At 44.8% G+C, this 15593-nt stretch overlaps 1 protein-coding gene across 2 annotated transcripts in view; it reads right to left on the reverse strand.

Annotated features, from left to right (window-relative positions):
- Nucleotides 1–1613: 1613 nt before the first annotated feature.
- Nucleotides 1614–15593, reverse strand: part of basp1 (brain abundant, membrane attached signal protein 1) — a 48712-nt gene continuing 34732 nt past the window's right edge. For both annotated transcript variants that reach the window (XM_020653781.3, XM_020653780.3), the window contains one exon: nt 1614–5337. In XM_020653781.3, the coding sequence (XP_020509437.2) occupies nt 4701–5321 (621 nt within the window). In that variant the 5' untranslated portion in view covers nt 5322–5337 and the 3' untranslated portion in view covers nt 1614–4700. The remainder of the gene's footprint in view (nt 5338–15593) is intronic.

Raw genomic sequence — 15593 nt, forward strand, 5'->3', positions numbered from 1 at the left:
TCCCAGTTTGGGATCAATAAAGTAATTCTATTCTATTCTATTCTATTCTTCCTGATGTGTTCTTGGATGATATTGATAAGTATCTGCTGTTCAGATTTGTTATTTGCATCTTTTAATGTCTAATGATGTATTTTTAGTATTTGAATGTTTGGCTGCTCGTTGTTTGTGTGAAACTCTGTACAGTGTGCTGCTGCCTGTCTCATCCAGGACGCTCTTAAAAAACAGATTTTTAATCTCAATAAGATTATTTCCTGGTTAAATAAAGGTTAAAAATAATATTGCAGTGTGTGCCAAGCTTTGGGAATACCTATAGCTTGGCCCACACTGCGACATCTATGTCACAACATCATCTGCATAGTTGTGAGTTTTGCATAAACAAGGGCATTTTAGCTTCAATTCTACACATAATCACGGGTGAAGATAGTACAAACACACTCTACTAGAGCTGTGTGTAGAATGAGGAACATCTGAGTCATAATAATGATTGAAGAGGATTGTAGCTCCATCACAGAACAAGTCAAAATGTCTCACTGAACTTTAAAAAAAAAAAAAAAGTCTGTGGATGTGAACGTCTGACGCTGCAGAGTTCAGCTGACACAGTGCCAGGTGCTTCAGGTGTAATAATACTGTGAATCACTTTACACGAGGACCCTGAGCCCAGGTGAGAAGGAAAACCAGGACAAACCACACACAGAAAAAGAAGACCCATTTTTTTCACACCCTCTATTTTGACTCCTTATTGTTGTGATTCATTGTGTTTGGTCTGTTTTGCTAGCACACCTCTGAGGTCAGCTGCTTCCACGTGTCTGCTAAATAACTGAACTTGATGGTTTGGCTGCAAAATATTTCTGCAAGTATGCAGCAAACACAGACAAGCATTCATGTTTTATGGTTTTATATTTTGTCAAAGCGTCTGTGGGTTCCTAGAAAAGCGCTATAAAAACCAATATATTATTATTATTATTCATAAAAAAACACTATACGTCCTTGTGAGGTTGGAAGGAACAATATGTCTTAGTCTCCCTTCAGCTCAGCGTTGGTTTCCACCAACACTGGGAAATAATTGTCTCAAGTACCAGTTCTACAAGTAACTTTAGCAGCCCACAAATGGAACTTTTAAAGTCTTGCAGTCCATCCTCTCCGTCTTTTGCCTGCTCCACTTTTCAGAAAATGTGTGCTCAAACAGGCCGTTTGGAGATTTTACCTTCATGACATCACAAAGGGCAGTAGCCACTCCCCCATCGGTGACACTCCTACAGCTAGGTGTTTGTTCTGCCCTCTGAGTCTGCCTTCTCACCGTAAACAATAGGACATGGAGCGAGAAAGCACCGAGTACACCCAAGTCCTTTAGAGAGGGGGCGTGGTCAGACACAGCTCATTTACATATTTAAAGGTACAGGCACAGAAACAGCCTGTTCTGAGCAGGGCTGAAATAGAGGGGTTTATAGGCATGATCAAATACAGGATCAGAGTGGATTTAGAAGAAGAGACTTTTTGAGTAGCTCTGAGACTTTTTTACACTGGTTGAAGAGGAGGAGAATATTTCAACTTTAAATATCTAATATGTGAGTGCACTGGGGGAGGGGGAGAAAAACCTGCACAAAGTCATCAAGTTTCAGTCAATTTCTTACATTTTATTACTGTTGCACCATTTATACAAGTACATATAATTTTGAATGCATCAAATTTCCATATCATCTTTTTGTTTGTTTTTTTCCATGAACGTGTAGTGTGGAAGTAGCAGAGGTGAGACATGGGATGAAAATATCAACTGTAGTTGCCATGGATGCAGACTGAGAAATAATAATCATAATAATAATAATAATATATATTTTTTTGAATTCCACTTGACCAAAAAGACAGGACTACAGGTTCACCCAACCACGGACATGCAATTTACTGAGTCAAGAGAGGAAGAAAAAAACAAAGAAAAAAACCCCAAGTGACACACAACGCTCCGCCATGTTTGTTTCTGCTACGGTTTGACGAGTGCTGGGGAGGAAACGACGTTGTGTGGCACTTGTATGCAACTGAAGAGTCGGCGAATGGATGGACGAGATGAGGAAATATAAACGTGTGTATCCACAGATATGCAAAGAAGGAAACTAGAGGGGGTTTAGGATTTCTGATTTATTTAAGCTTATCAAAGCGTTTACTTTGCAAATTTGATTCTCCAATTCAGAGATGATCACGACCATGATGAATCCTTTCTTTCCTGCCTTCCTGATGCCTCTCTTTCCTTCTTTCTATCCTTCATTTGTCTTCATTTCCTCTTTCATTTCTCTCTTTTAATATCATCTTTTCTTCCTCTCTCTTATATGAAAGCATAAATATCACCAATATTGGGGATACAAACTTTCTCCTTTTTCAATGCATACTTAAATTATGATTTCTTAAGTACCTTATCTTCTTCCTTCCTTCCTTCCTGTCCTTCTCTCTTCCTTCCTTCCTTTCTTCCTTCCTTTCCCTTCCACATAAATATTTCAACTCGAGTGAAAGATGTAATTACGTCCTCCTTCCATCCCTGCACACGTGTAGATATTAGTCGTTATATATTCCATAAAGTAAAGGAAATGCATGAGGGGTGAAAATGACAAGAAATCAGAAGCTCCCTTTTCCCCGTCCTGGAGTGACAGCGTGGCGTGGCGTACTGTTGCCATGGAGACATGGAGCACAGTAGATGGAACAGGCGATGATGTCTCCCAGGGTTCCTCCTGTCTCATCGATGACATCACACTGATCAATGACGGATCGACTTTAAAAATAAAGGCAGGAACGCAGACCTGCAGGGCGGCTTACATACCAGACTGCTGAGGTTTGGCTGCTCCTCCTCCCCCTCCTGCTGCTTGAATGATTTCTCTATGCACATAGTTCGGCTTGGTCTGGTTAATTCATGTTCAGACAAAATGATTTAAGCGACCGGCGTTGTATGAGATCAATTCTTTCAAACCTCAGAATCAAATTATCTGGATGTCAAACAAAATGTGCATAAATTTGTAATTTAGAAGTCCTCAGTGTTAAGGAATCTTTTGAGTTTAATCTCAAAACTTTGCAAGTTTGCTTCTGCAAGTGGTCTTGACCTCAGAACCTGTCTGGAGACCTCTTTTTAAAGGTCTTGGGATCCAAAGCATTTTTACTTGATTTAATATTTAAATCAAGACCGGTTAAGACCACAACTGATGGGCTGTTTTTTACACATCATTCCTGTGATTAGAGGGAAACGCCCCTTTCTAACCCCCCCGGTTACGGACTAAACCTTCTCTGTGTTTGGGTGGGTGACATGGCCCCGTGGTCTTGGTCTTGGAGGTCTCTGGACTCGGGTATGATATGCTCTTGGCTACAACACTAATGAAAATGCATTCTGAGATTTAATCTCTGACTTCAAAATCAAATGAATGTATCAGATGTGGCCGTAAAGCTCTTGTGTAACCGATCCAGAAACAGATTCATCTTTAAATATTTTCAACATTTGACTTCAAAATTGACTCTCAAAGTCCCTCTAATCAGCCTGTGCACTCTTCAGTTTTTGTGCTTTTTGTTTCAAAGTATAACCTTCACATTTCTTGCTGCCTAATCCTGAAAGTGAACTCCTACTTTTCTTGCATATTTGCAAACTTTGTGGGACTTTTAGTGTCACTCTTAGCAGGTTAGAAAAAGGATTTGAGTTTTCTATTTTAGTCCAGAATCTAAATCCAAAGACAGGACGAGTCAGTTTCGTGTATTTTTCGATCCGGGTGATAAACATCAGAGGTCTGGTATGTTGAGCCGTCGGTGGAGGTGGACCCTCTGCAGCAGTGACTCCATCCTTCAACTAAAATCTTCTCTGTTTTAAAAAACGAAATCATCAGATTTGAATGGAGGATCAAAGATTTCTAAGAACACCGCAAGAGGTTTCCTTGGAGCCAGGCTTTGCAGATTTTACAGGCATATTACAAATGTTAAAAAACCTCTTAGTTGAGTTACAATATATACCTCCTAAGGGTTCCAGTAAAAAATCTGAAAAATGTCTACGACTTGTTTTACACGTCTAAGAATGTGTTTCTGCTCTGACAAAGCCCGCCTCTTAAAAAACGTCCCACATGTCTCAGAAAGCCTGAACGTTCTCGGCCCTCACAATCAATTTAGTTTTTTTTTAACCAGAGAGGAAAGAAACGGGGAGCAACACCGTCCAACAATCCTGACCACTAGGCCACAGCAGACGAGACTCTGAGGAGGAGGACGAGGGCGAGAGAGAGGGAGAGAGAGAGAGCAGACGGACTCAATGGAGGTCCAGCTGGTGAAGCGATTTCTTAAACCACGCCCTCCCCCTCCTCCTCCCCTCAGCCCCTCCCCCTTCCCCAGGTTTAGATATTGATGACATCACAGAAATCAGGTGACGCTGTGTGAGAGAGAGAAAGGGATGATGGGATGTGTGATGGCGAGGCCGACACAGACTCGTATCAAAGTTCAAATACTACAGCAGAAAAAATAAAAATCAAACATAACAATAATAATAGCAATAATCATCTGCAGCAGGGGGAAACTTCTCCAGGTGTTCGCTCCAGTCCTCATTCAACAAATCGTCGTCGTCACAATTATTATTATTATTGTTATTTTCATAATATGGGCGGGGCTAGTTAATTTTTTATTTTTTTATCTTCGTCGTTGAGTTAGGTACTTTTATTTTTTTAATTTTTTTATTTCCGAAAAGAAGCTGTCCATTAATCTTGAACTGCTACGGTTTGATCCTTGCTTGGTGCCTCTGTGGCATTCGCCTCCTTGACGGGAGGCTCGGCGGCTGGTGTTGAACTAGCGGCGGCTGCTGCGGCCTCCTTCGCCGCCGGAGCCGCCTCCGTGGGCTTGGGGTCGGGGGAGGCAGCGGGGGCCGCCTCTGCTTTGGCTGCTGGTGCCGCGGGGGCCTCAGTCTTTTTGGCGTCGGCCTCACCTTTACTCTCGGCCGCGGGCTTCGCCTCAGGCTCCTTGGCGGCGGCGGGGGCAGGGGCCGTTTCCTTCGCTGGGGCGGGGGCAGCCGCTTTCTCCTCAGCCTTGGCCGGCTCCGCGCTCTTGGGCGCCGCGTCTGATTTGGGCTCGGCGTTGGCGGCGGGTTTTTCGGGCTCCTTCTTCTCCTCGTCTTTGGCCGCCGCAGCGTCTGCGGCCGGCGCATCCTTGGCCGCCGTGTCGTTCGCTACCTCCTTCCCGTCGGCAGCCGGGGCCTCGTCTTTATTCTCCTTCGGAGCCTCGCTCTCCTCGGCAGAGGCGCCCTCTGCTTTGGCGTCCTTGTCTTTGGCCTTTTCATCATTTACGTTGTAGCCCTTCTTCTTTTTGCTGAGCTTGCCTCCCATTTTGGATCTCTGGCCTCTGAAAATGAAGAGAGAAATAAAACAGTTTTACTCGTTTTGGAAAATAAATCACCAGAGTTCGAGAGAGCAGGAAGAGGAAAAGCACAACTTTTCAAAATAAAACAAAGAAATCGAGAATGTGCACAAAAAATCATCTCTTGAGCACATCGGAGGCTCCTGAGTAACATTCCTCAGAGATAATTTACAACATAATTTCAGTTTCTCCTTGTTGTGAAAAATAATCAATTGAACAAGTGACCTGTCAGCGTTTGACTTGCGCAAAGCGACATGTCTGAACATCTCATAAAGAAGAACAAAGAAGGTCAGAAACTTCATTCAGAGAAGATCTGCGGTAACCAAACGTTTATGAGAAAACAAATCTCCAACGTTGCATTTCAGATGTTCCTTCCATGCGTGATGCATCTCCCCTTCAACACGTCCTTAAATAAAAGTGTTACAACCTGAGGAAATAAACGGTGCAGATGCAGAAACCCAAAGCGTCTGAGGACCGCAGAGACTCATCTCGTCTCTCACCTCTCAGTTCCACAACTTCTCATTAAGAATGCGAGAGAAAGTTCCTCCACAGCTGAGGCGCCGACAGTGAGAAAATAAATTAAAATCCCTGTTACTGAGAAAACTCTTATCAAACAGCTTTTCTTTTCATTTCCTCCCAGGGGCCGCTGAAGCTCATTAAATTCACACCTTCCACAGATGGTAGTAACACATTTGAATACTATTTAACGTGCGTCTCATTAGGGGCGGCTGACAATGTTACACCTGTATGAAATATAATGTGGTGTTACAAAACATGCAAGAACTTCATTAAGACACATGCATGTTTAACAAATGTGCAGATTGGTTCAGCCCTCTGCCACCCCTCCAAAAAACAATCATGGACTCTTCCAGTGGAAACACAACAAGCAGGTTTCTAAATCAACTTTTGGACCGGTTTATCACAACTTGTTTTGTTTTTTTGATGAGGTCTCTTATTTCTTAAAGTGTTCGTTTGTGTTGCAGGAGATCATGTGACCTCGTGGTGAAGCTAAAGATGCTCAAACACGAAAAGAAAGGTTATGGCGCTGGATAATTTTACCGAGTGGGAGCATATAAATAGAAAATAAGAGTGGGCCTAAAATCGAACCTTGCGGTACACCACAGGTAAAACGAGGTGGAGGATGAGTGGTTACCTATGGTGATCGCAAAGGTTCTGTCTAAAAGATAGGAATAAAACCAGCTTGTGCAGTGCCCTTGACACCAACCCAGGACTCGAGACGTTCAATTAAAATGGCATGATCTACAGTATCGAATGCCACACTTAAATCTAAAAGAATTAAAATTGCTCTGTCAGTAGCTAAAAGTAGGTCATTTGTTACTCTGAAGAGGGCTGTTTCTGTACTATGGAGTGCTCCAAAACCAGACTGAAACTTCTCAAAGAGGTTATTGTCATTCATAAAAGCTCAAATCTGCGTTGAAACAACTTTCTCTAAAACTTTGGATAAAAACGGGAGTTTAGAAATAGGCCTAAAATTACTAAGAACAGTGGGGTTAAGATTTGGTTTCTTTAAAAGAGGTACTCTCAGCTTAAGACAATGTACAAACCAAAATAAAAGCCTGACAAGATTTATTTTAAATGCAAAATAAGGGAATTGTATACATGTGATTACAATCAGAAATCGTTTGACAGCCCTGGTTTAGTCCCAATGTTTAAACTATTGATGTGTGCCTTCATGTGTTTTCATCCTGATGGTTTGTACGCTTACTGGTTTCTGTAATCCAGCGGTTGGCAGCTGGAGTTGTCCTCTTCTTCACAGGCTCCAGCAAAAATGTAAAATGTACAAAAAGACATTTTTTGCAAACACGAGTTGGGTTGGATTTAATCTCAGGAGAGCACATCAACTGGTTACCTTGAGCTTGTGTCATAAAGAACAGATAGCATAGAAACCGGTAGAGAGATGAAACCGGCTCTTTGATAGTAACGGTCCAATCACCGGTCACCAGATACCGTACGTGGTCAAACCCAAACGCCGTCACCCTCTCTGGGTTCAGAACGCATGTGGTCACGCCTTGGCTCTGCTCCGCACACACCTTCCTACAACAACCCACCGGATTATATTTCATGTGATTAAGAGCTGAAGGTAAAAAGACACTGAGCAGGTAGGCAGCACACACACACACACACACACACACACACACACACACACCTGCAGATTCCTGGCTCACTCCCTCAGCCGAAGGGATTTTTTTTCTTTTTTCACAGACTTCACCATCTGTTTCCTTGATGGGGGAGAGGACTTGAATCCCACAACAAATCATCCTTATTAGGAGCAAAGACTCAGGAACAGAACAATTTGTTGTTTGAAATGTGAAGTTCTCTGTGTTGACGCTTAAAAGTGCCAAAAACAACTTGGCAGAGTATCCTGCTCATTAGGGGAGTCCGGAGAGAAATGAGAGCCGTGAGTGTGTGTGTGTGTGTGTGTGTGTGTGTGTGTGTGTGTGTGTGTGTGTGTGTGTGTGTGTGTGTGTGTGTGTTTAAAATCCAAACTGCTGTTTTGACCGGAGGAAAAAATAACCTGAAAAAAGACACACATGTTTTCTAACTACTTCATTATCTTTTCAAGGAAACAATTTAAGCCTTCACTTTCAGCTTCATGACTGTGACCTGTACTGTCCACAGTCAGTGTGCGCTGCGTTGTGCCATCAGCATGGATTTGCTTCTTTTCAACGGCGTGCGCCCTGCCTCACCGGGTCTGTTTCTGGAGTGTGAGAACTACAAGATCACACATGTTGCCCTCTCGTTCTGAGTTTATTTCGCTGTTGAAACTACGATCAGGAGTCTGCATGTTGTGTTTTATTTTGAAAGTTGAACGGACGCTCCTTGTTTGACTTCCTGTCAGGGTTGATCTGCTCTGTTCAGCTTGACATCTACTTGCAGCGGGCTCGGTTAAAAATAGACTTGTAGTGTATTTAAAACTGAGCAGAGCGTAGTGTAATGGCGCAGCTGGCGCGCTCCAGAGACGGTGGAAACGCAACCAACCATCAAAACCATCAGAAGAAAAACTGCTTTGGAGTAGCCGTCACCTGTTAGTGACCACTACCTGTGAAAGGGTTAAGTTAATTTTCTAAAGAGCTCAACTCGTCGATCTCGTTATCTCGTGATAACAAGTTGGTTATTTGAAACCTCCAGAAAAGAACGACTGAACTGAACTAATTTTCAAAATAAAAGCAGAACAGTTATCCCAAGGCAAAACGTCCTCTTTGGTCTTCTGTAGTCTTGACAGGTTTTTTATCGTGTTGTCATTCTCTGCAGGTTCTACTTTCTGAATGTTTCAGGAGAGACGGAATAAATCGGCTCCTCCGTCTCGTGAAAAACCTTGAAATGTTTTTCTGGCTAAATGTAAAAAACAAACTAAAGAAATGTCCTTCATGTAACCTCACGGCACCTTGACCTTTATCTCTATGCAGGTTGAATCTAAAAAAAACACACGTTTGTTCATCCGTCTGTGAAAGTGAAAAAAACACGTCTCTGTAAGCAGACGTGACCTTCTCCTCCCAAACAAACCCCGACCACAGAGCCTCTCTGCAGGCTGCACTCACAGACCGGCCCTGTGAACGGGGACGGAGGCGGGGCGGTGAATCCTCTCAAAATGCTAATCGCCTCGTCGCCTCTGACTTGAAATTACTCCACTATTCATGCAAAACTCCCCCGAAACGTCCAGCGGGCCGGTATCTGCCAGGGAGGCCGTTCCTGCCGCAGCTCTTCACGGGGCCACAATGGAGGTCTCTCTCTCTCTCTCTCTCTCTCTCTCTCTCTCTCTGCCTCTCTCTCTCTCTCTCTCTCTCTCTCTCTCTCTCTCTCTCTCTCTGCTACATCACATCATTTGACTCTGGGGCTTTGAGCTGCCAGCACAATGACTCACAATCATCTGGGGGCCAGACAATGGCTTCTTTTCAAGCGAAGGCACGCTTTCACACTGCTGGGCGTGTGGTCGTAGTGTTTTGAAGAGCTGGGGCAGGGCCCGGACAACCTGGAGGAAATGTTTCTGTGTCGCACAAAGGACTTAATTTAACCTGAAAAAGCACAAAGGGAAATCTGATCGGCCTGCTGTAAAACTTCCAGCGTCACTTTATATACCGCAGATGGAGAGAACGCACACTCTTTTGTACCTGGGCCCAACTTATTGATGCTTTGAAAGTTAACTGGTACAATGATTTTTTATTGTTCCCGCTGGTAACTTCAGCTGGCAGCTTCATACGTCTAAATACAACTCAGTTTTAAATTATGGTCCTGAATGCTCTGGATTTGTTTGGACCAGAGAAGGTAAGGCAGTTTTAAGGCACCCCCACACGGCCGTTTTGGACACCCCTCGGTTTGTCAGATATGAGAGCAGTTATCAGGTCAACAGGTGTTGCAGCGATGGAAGCGGTCAAGAGAAGTGGTTCAGATAGAAGTGATTGTACCCGACCTAAAAAGCCTCTGCATGTTTCTAATAAGCTCCACGAGCAGAAACGTGCTCAAACTAGGATCAATATTGGAGATGCTTTTGAAAAATGGAGAGAGGTTAGAACACAGAAAGGTTTACAGACCCATGCAGAGCTGGATAAACACTGAAGCTTCAGAGTCCACCACATGGTGACCTGAGTGAGCATCGACAAAACCAGAGATCTGAACTTGCAGGACTTTACTTCAGAGGCTGAAATGAAGGTTTTTACTGACGCCAGGATCGGATCAATAAGGAGTTCATTGAGCTGAAAAAAAATCATGCAGAGCTACTTTATAGGTTTCACTGACAACATGAAAGGAGAACATGAGGAGAATATGGGACGTTTAAGAGCGTGTACTACACTCCACTGAAAAGTCAGTGCCTCTCTCTGAGGTCCATTTATTTCCCTGAGAGTGCAGACACACAAGATTAACCCCACCTGCGCTTTTTTTTTTTCTCTCTTCTGCTCTTTTTTTTCCAGCATGTTCAGCGTTTGCCTCCCTCGCACACCCACTCCCAAACACCCCGCCAGCTGCTGAATTAACAGAAAAAGCAACCACATGATTGATCACTGCAAGTGTTTGTGCGACGTTATTAAATCGAGGATCAAATCGGTGTCCGGGGCGAGTGGAGCGGTGGCAAAGAGGTTTAAGATGAGCGAGCGTCCCTGAAGGGAGCAGATGGTTAAAATCTCCTCAGATTTTCTCTCTCTCTCTCTTTCTCTTTCTGGCGAGTGATCTGTCACGCCCACACACCGACGCTGCTGCTCCTCTCTCTGCTCTCGTTTCCCCGTCTACACTATACTCACCTCCCACATTATTCTCTCTGCATTGCAATTGTCCCTCCGTCACACTTACAGCCTGCCCTCCTCTTGTCTGCTTCACCTGCACTCGTTTTTTCTCTCCTGAGTTTGCAATTCAAATCTTTCCATATCAATTCTCCTCCTCCCTCCTCAGCCTCTCTCTCTCTCTTTCTGACATTTTCTTTGGCGTGTCTGAGTTTCACTCCTCCTACAGCCCCTACAGTACAGTATGTGCAGAGGTATGATGAGTGACTCACTATCTCAGAGAGTCAACCTTTTACGGTATGTGATTGTTTTTAAGGCTTGATTTTTGGGTTAATGTAATCTCCTCACATACTGAAGAGGTATGTGTTATAAATGCCACAGTATTCACCATATCTCTTTCTGCAGGTCAGATTTGTAATCCCTCTCCTGTCCCTCTGCTCAGGCAGATGGAAGTCTACAGGAGGTCCTGGGGTCACAGTGAACCCCCCGGCCTCTGAGCAGTGCTGAGCCCGGCCTGGCAGGTTCTGTGTTTCTCCAATCCAAAGGTTAAAGCTGTCACTGACCGGCTCCCTGTCCTGCTCCGACTCACTGTTTCTGCTTCTGATTCAGGGTTTGAAAATGAAACAGAAGGAGCTGCCGCAGGAGGAGCAACATGAGGAGCTGCAGGAGGAGTTGCAGGACGAGGAGCTACATGAGGAGCTGCAGGAGGAGTTGCAGGAGGAGCTGCAGGAAGAGCTGAAGGAGGAGCAACATGAGGAGCTGCAGGAGGAGATGAAGGAGGAGCTGCAGGAGGAGCTGCAGGAGGAGTTGCAGGAGGAGCTGAAGGAGGAGCTAAAGGAGGAGCTGCAGGAGGAGCTGCAGGAGGAGATGAAGGAGGAGCTGAAGGAGGAGCTGCAGGAGGAGCTGAAGGAGGAGCTGAAGGAGGAGATGAAGGAGGAGCTGCAGGAGGAGCTGCAGGAGGAGCTGAAGGAGGAGCTGCAGGAGGAGATGAAGGAGGAGCTGCAGGAGGAGCTGAAGGAGGAGCTGCAGGAGGAGCTGCAGGAGGAGATGAAGGAGGAGCTGCAGGAGGAGATGAAGGAGGAGCTGCAGGAGGAGGTCCTGCAGGAGGAGATGAAGGAGGAGCTGCAGGAGGAGATGAAGGAGGAGCTGCAGGAGGAGGAACTGCAGGAGAAACTGCAGAAGGAGCTGCAGGTGGAGGAGCTGCAGGAGGAGGAGCTGCAGGAGGAGCTGCAGGAGGAGGAGCTGCAGGAGGAGCTGCAGGAGGAGGTACAGAAGGAGCTGCAGGTGGAGGTGCAGGAGGAGCTGCAGGAGGAGGAGCTGCAGGAGGAGCTGCAGGAGGAGCTGCAGAAGGAGCTGCAGGTGGAGGTGCAGGAGCACTAACAACTCTTAAATTTCAGAGTTGAAAAAAAAACTGTGAAAACATTCTCAAAGAAGCAGCAGGGGGAGCTGGATTGTTTGTTCCAGAAATTAAAGAGTCCATATTCTGCCCTTTTTGGGGTTCATATATTTAATCTACTTTTGTACGTTCACAATAGATAAAGTTCTAAAAAAGTGTCTGTTTTCATGAACTGCTCCTCCTTGCTCCCTCTACGCTCTGAGTCCGTCAGCTACACTCTGTTGAGCCCACACTGTTAGACCCCACGTGGGACAAGTCTGCTCTGATTGGTCTGCCGATCCGCTCTGTCGTTATTGGTCAGTTGCTCAGCACACGTCTCGGACATTGAGCTGCTGGGCCACAACGAGCCAATGGGCTTAGATCAGTGATCTCACACTGACAAATTTTTATCGAGGGGGGCTAGAACCGAGCGTTACATGCAGCTAATGCTACAGCTAACAGGAGGACGTAGGAGAAGCCGTGTTTCCGCGGACTTTGAATTTTTGCACATAGATGAACCTAAACATGCACAGGACACTTGGAAAACACACTAAAGAGCAGATAAAACCAGAAAAAGAAGAATATGGGACCTTTAAGGATTTTTGACCAGATACACAATAAAAAAAAATAACTGCAGAAACATAATCAACCTTTTGTGTTAAACTGAAATGATGCACGCTATACTAAATGGAAAATTTGATAAGAATTAATAAATCAAACATGCAAAATGTTCAAAACTAAAATGACAGACAGCGAAAGTGAATTGACAGCTATAGAAGAAGACGCTTCAGCAGATTCCTCTTATGTAACTACGCCAATCACACATAGAAAACGCTTGCTAGCTAGCAGCTGCTTGCCAGCAGCTGCTTGCCAGCTCCAATTCTTTTTCAGGGCAGGAGGGTTGGGAGTAAAGACCCTGCTCCCCCCACCCCCCCGATGTGTGTTGTATTGGAGAGCTCAGACAGGTCGAGGACCTTCTGCACTGTTTTTTACTTTTCCTGAAAATGGAGAAAATGTTATTTACCCCAGATTGAGTCAGAGATACGTGAATCGAGCCTGCAGCTAAAGGCAACAGTTTGATCCTGCGTGTCACATTGACCTCCATTTTCAAATATCTGTCTTATCAGAGTGTCTCTAAACTGATCTACAGTCACAACACAGAGATATTTCAGCCGCTGCGTTTCAGCCTGAGCGCTTCGTCCGACCTCTGTGACCCAGCAGCTGTCAGATCAACATCCCGACTACAGAGCTGCTACTTAATGAGCATCTCCTGTAGCATACTATTCTGTTTTAGTGTGGTACTCATGCACTCCATTTCTATACCTGAGTGCTGAGGTTTAATCTCCATAATGTAATAAATGTGATGCAAAGACTTCAGATACTGTTACCAGAGATCGCTCCCACACGTTGCTGCAGAACTGCTAAATCAAAACTATCCGAGACGGTGTATCCGGGCGTTTTGTACAGAAAATACAGTGGAGCAGTTGGGTGAAGTATCATACCCTGCGTGCCTCCAACATGGATGTCATGCTATAATTCATCACACAGGCCTGAACACTTCCTCCTCCTGCTGCCATCCAGCTGGCTGATTTAAGTCGAGTCTGTTGCTCCAAAAGTGCAGCGAGCGAGCGAGCGAGTGCACGGAGCCGAGCGGACAGGCCGGAGAAAACTGGAGCAGAAAATTTGGCCCAATCACACACACACACACACACACACACAATCTACACCGGGCTCTACTGCACTAAAAGAAACAGGAGGGAGCAGATGCATGCTGGGAGTTTGTAGCTCACTGTCAGAAAAAAAGGCCGATTTGAGAAACTCAAGGAGCTGCGATGACAGGTCGGAGTGACGACGGTTTTTCACAGGCGAGATTCTCACTTTGTGTTTGGTGTGATTCCTCCGCAGCAGCAGCAGTGAAGATATTTAAAAAAAACACAGCGCTCCAAAACTTGGCAAGCCTTACGACATCAGAGCCAAGGATGATGCAAAAAGTACTCTCTGTCACTGTTTTCCACCACAGTCGACTCTTTTTATTCCAGCATGAAAAACCCTTGTTGAGTGTGAGGATACAGTAGCAGGCACAGAGTGTACCGTCGACAAGCGCTCCCCCGAGTCAAAGCTAGCAGCGGGACCCGGCGGCAGCAGCTATTTCTGTACCTACAGTAAACACTCTGAGTCTACACCGACCTCCAGCTGCGCGATGAAGCCAATTTCATCCCCGTGTACCTCAGGATTAACACGAGAGACATAATGGGTCTGCAGCTGCTTCTTCAGAAATGTGCGTTTTAACGGTTTAGACTTTATAAATAAATGATATAGCTCGAAATAGTACCGACCAAATAAGTTAGAAAAGTCCAGGTCAAAAAATAAAAAGGGAAAAATGTCTGCACACTGTTCAGCTACAAATGAGCAATTTCATCTAACCGGGACAGCTCAGTCACCAGGTCGCCTTGCACATGTTTTCCATTGGTTGTAAAGAAACAGAGTGATCAGATAAGCAGCTGTGAGATGGACTGAGTGTTGAGTTCTCTGCACAGTCAGTAAATACAGAACCAGGTTTATGCAGCGACCACTGCAGAAATGCATTCAACCTGCAGTTCCTTGAATGTCCACTTGAGGCTGGCAAGCCTCAGACCTTAGAGACCATGATACAAAATCTGTTTTTAATGCAGAATTAAACGTGTTTACAGCCTGGTTCAAAACGCCGTGTGTAGATCTTCATCCCTTATTTCTGTAAAAACTGTACAGAGGGGTTTGGCTTTTTTTAAGGTTATGGGTTTTGTATGAATGACATCACATCATATTACTGCATGTCACTATCTGTAAATCTAAGTTACTAACCACATATTTGCATCAGAGACCTCTCATGTGTTAGGTTCCTCTGGATCGTTGGTGGGGACGGCCTGCTGCTATTGATGTGTTTGTACAGAAGAAAAGCACTGCAAGTCCATCCCGTCTCTATGACAACAGTCTGTTGACAACGGTCGCTGTGTGACCGAAACTGCTCCGTTACTTTTTACTGCCTGTTTTATATTTGAGAATCGTTTATTTGGATTTATACATTTGGAAAAGAGTGCCGTCGGTGACGTCACCAGCGCCTTTCTGAGAAGTTGAAAGATAGAAAATCTCAGTTTGTTTTGTGAACTTTATTTTTTATGGAATATTTGATCTGGAAACCCGTTTTGGAGTTCATGGTGAATCAGGAAGTGATCAAAACAGAGTCATCACTTTGTTGTAGTGAGCGGTCTAATTCCACAGAGTACACACACACACACACACACTGCCCACTGCTAATCCTGGCCTCAGGCTGAACACACACACATACACACACCTACACACACACACTCATTGGTGTTTAGAGGATCAATGGTGGAAATCGACAGAGTTTGAGAAAACTCCGGGCCCTGAAATGGTTATTGATCAGCGGCCACAGAGAGCCGCTGTGTGTTCAGCTGCTGCTTACGAGTCCGAGGACGCACTCAGCAGAGATGAAAGCCAGCGAGGCGCTTTGAGACTTTCTTACTGAAACGTTTATTTGTGAATACTAAAAAACAAAAAATCGCTCAGAAAGCTTTGTTTGTGGCTGCAGAGGAAAACCAAGTGCAGACAAAACAAAACAGAGAAGTGAAACG

Source organism: Labrus bergylta, chromosome 4, assembly GCF_963930695.1.
Source record: "Labrus bergylta chromosome 4, fLabBer1.1, whole genome shotgun sequence".
Taxonomy (NCBI): domain Eukaryota; kingdom Metazoa; phylum Chordata; class Actinopteri; order Labriformes; family Labridae; genus Labrus; species Labrus bergylta.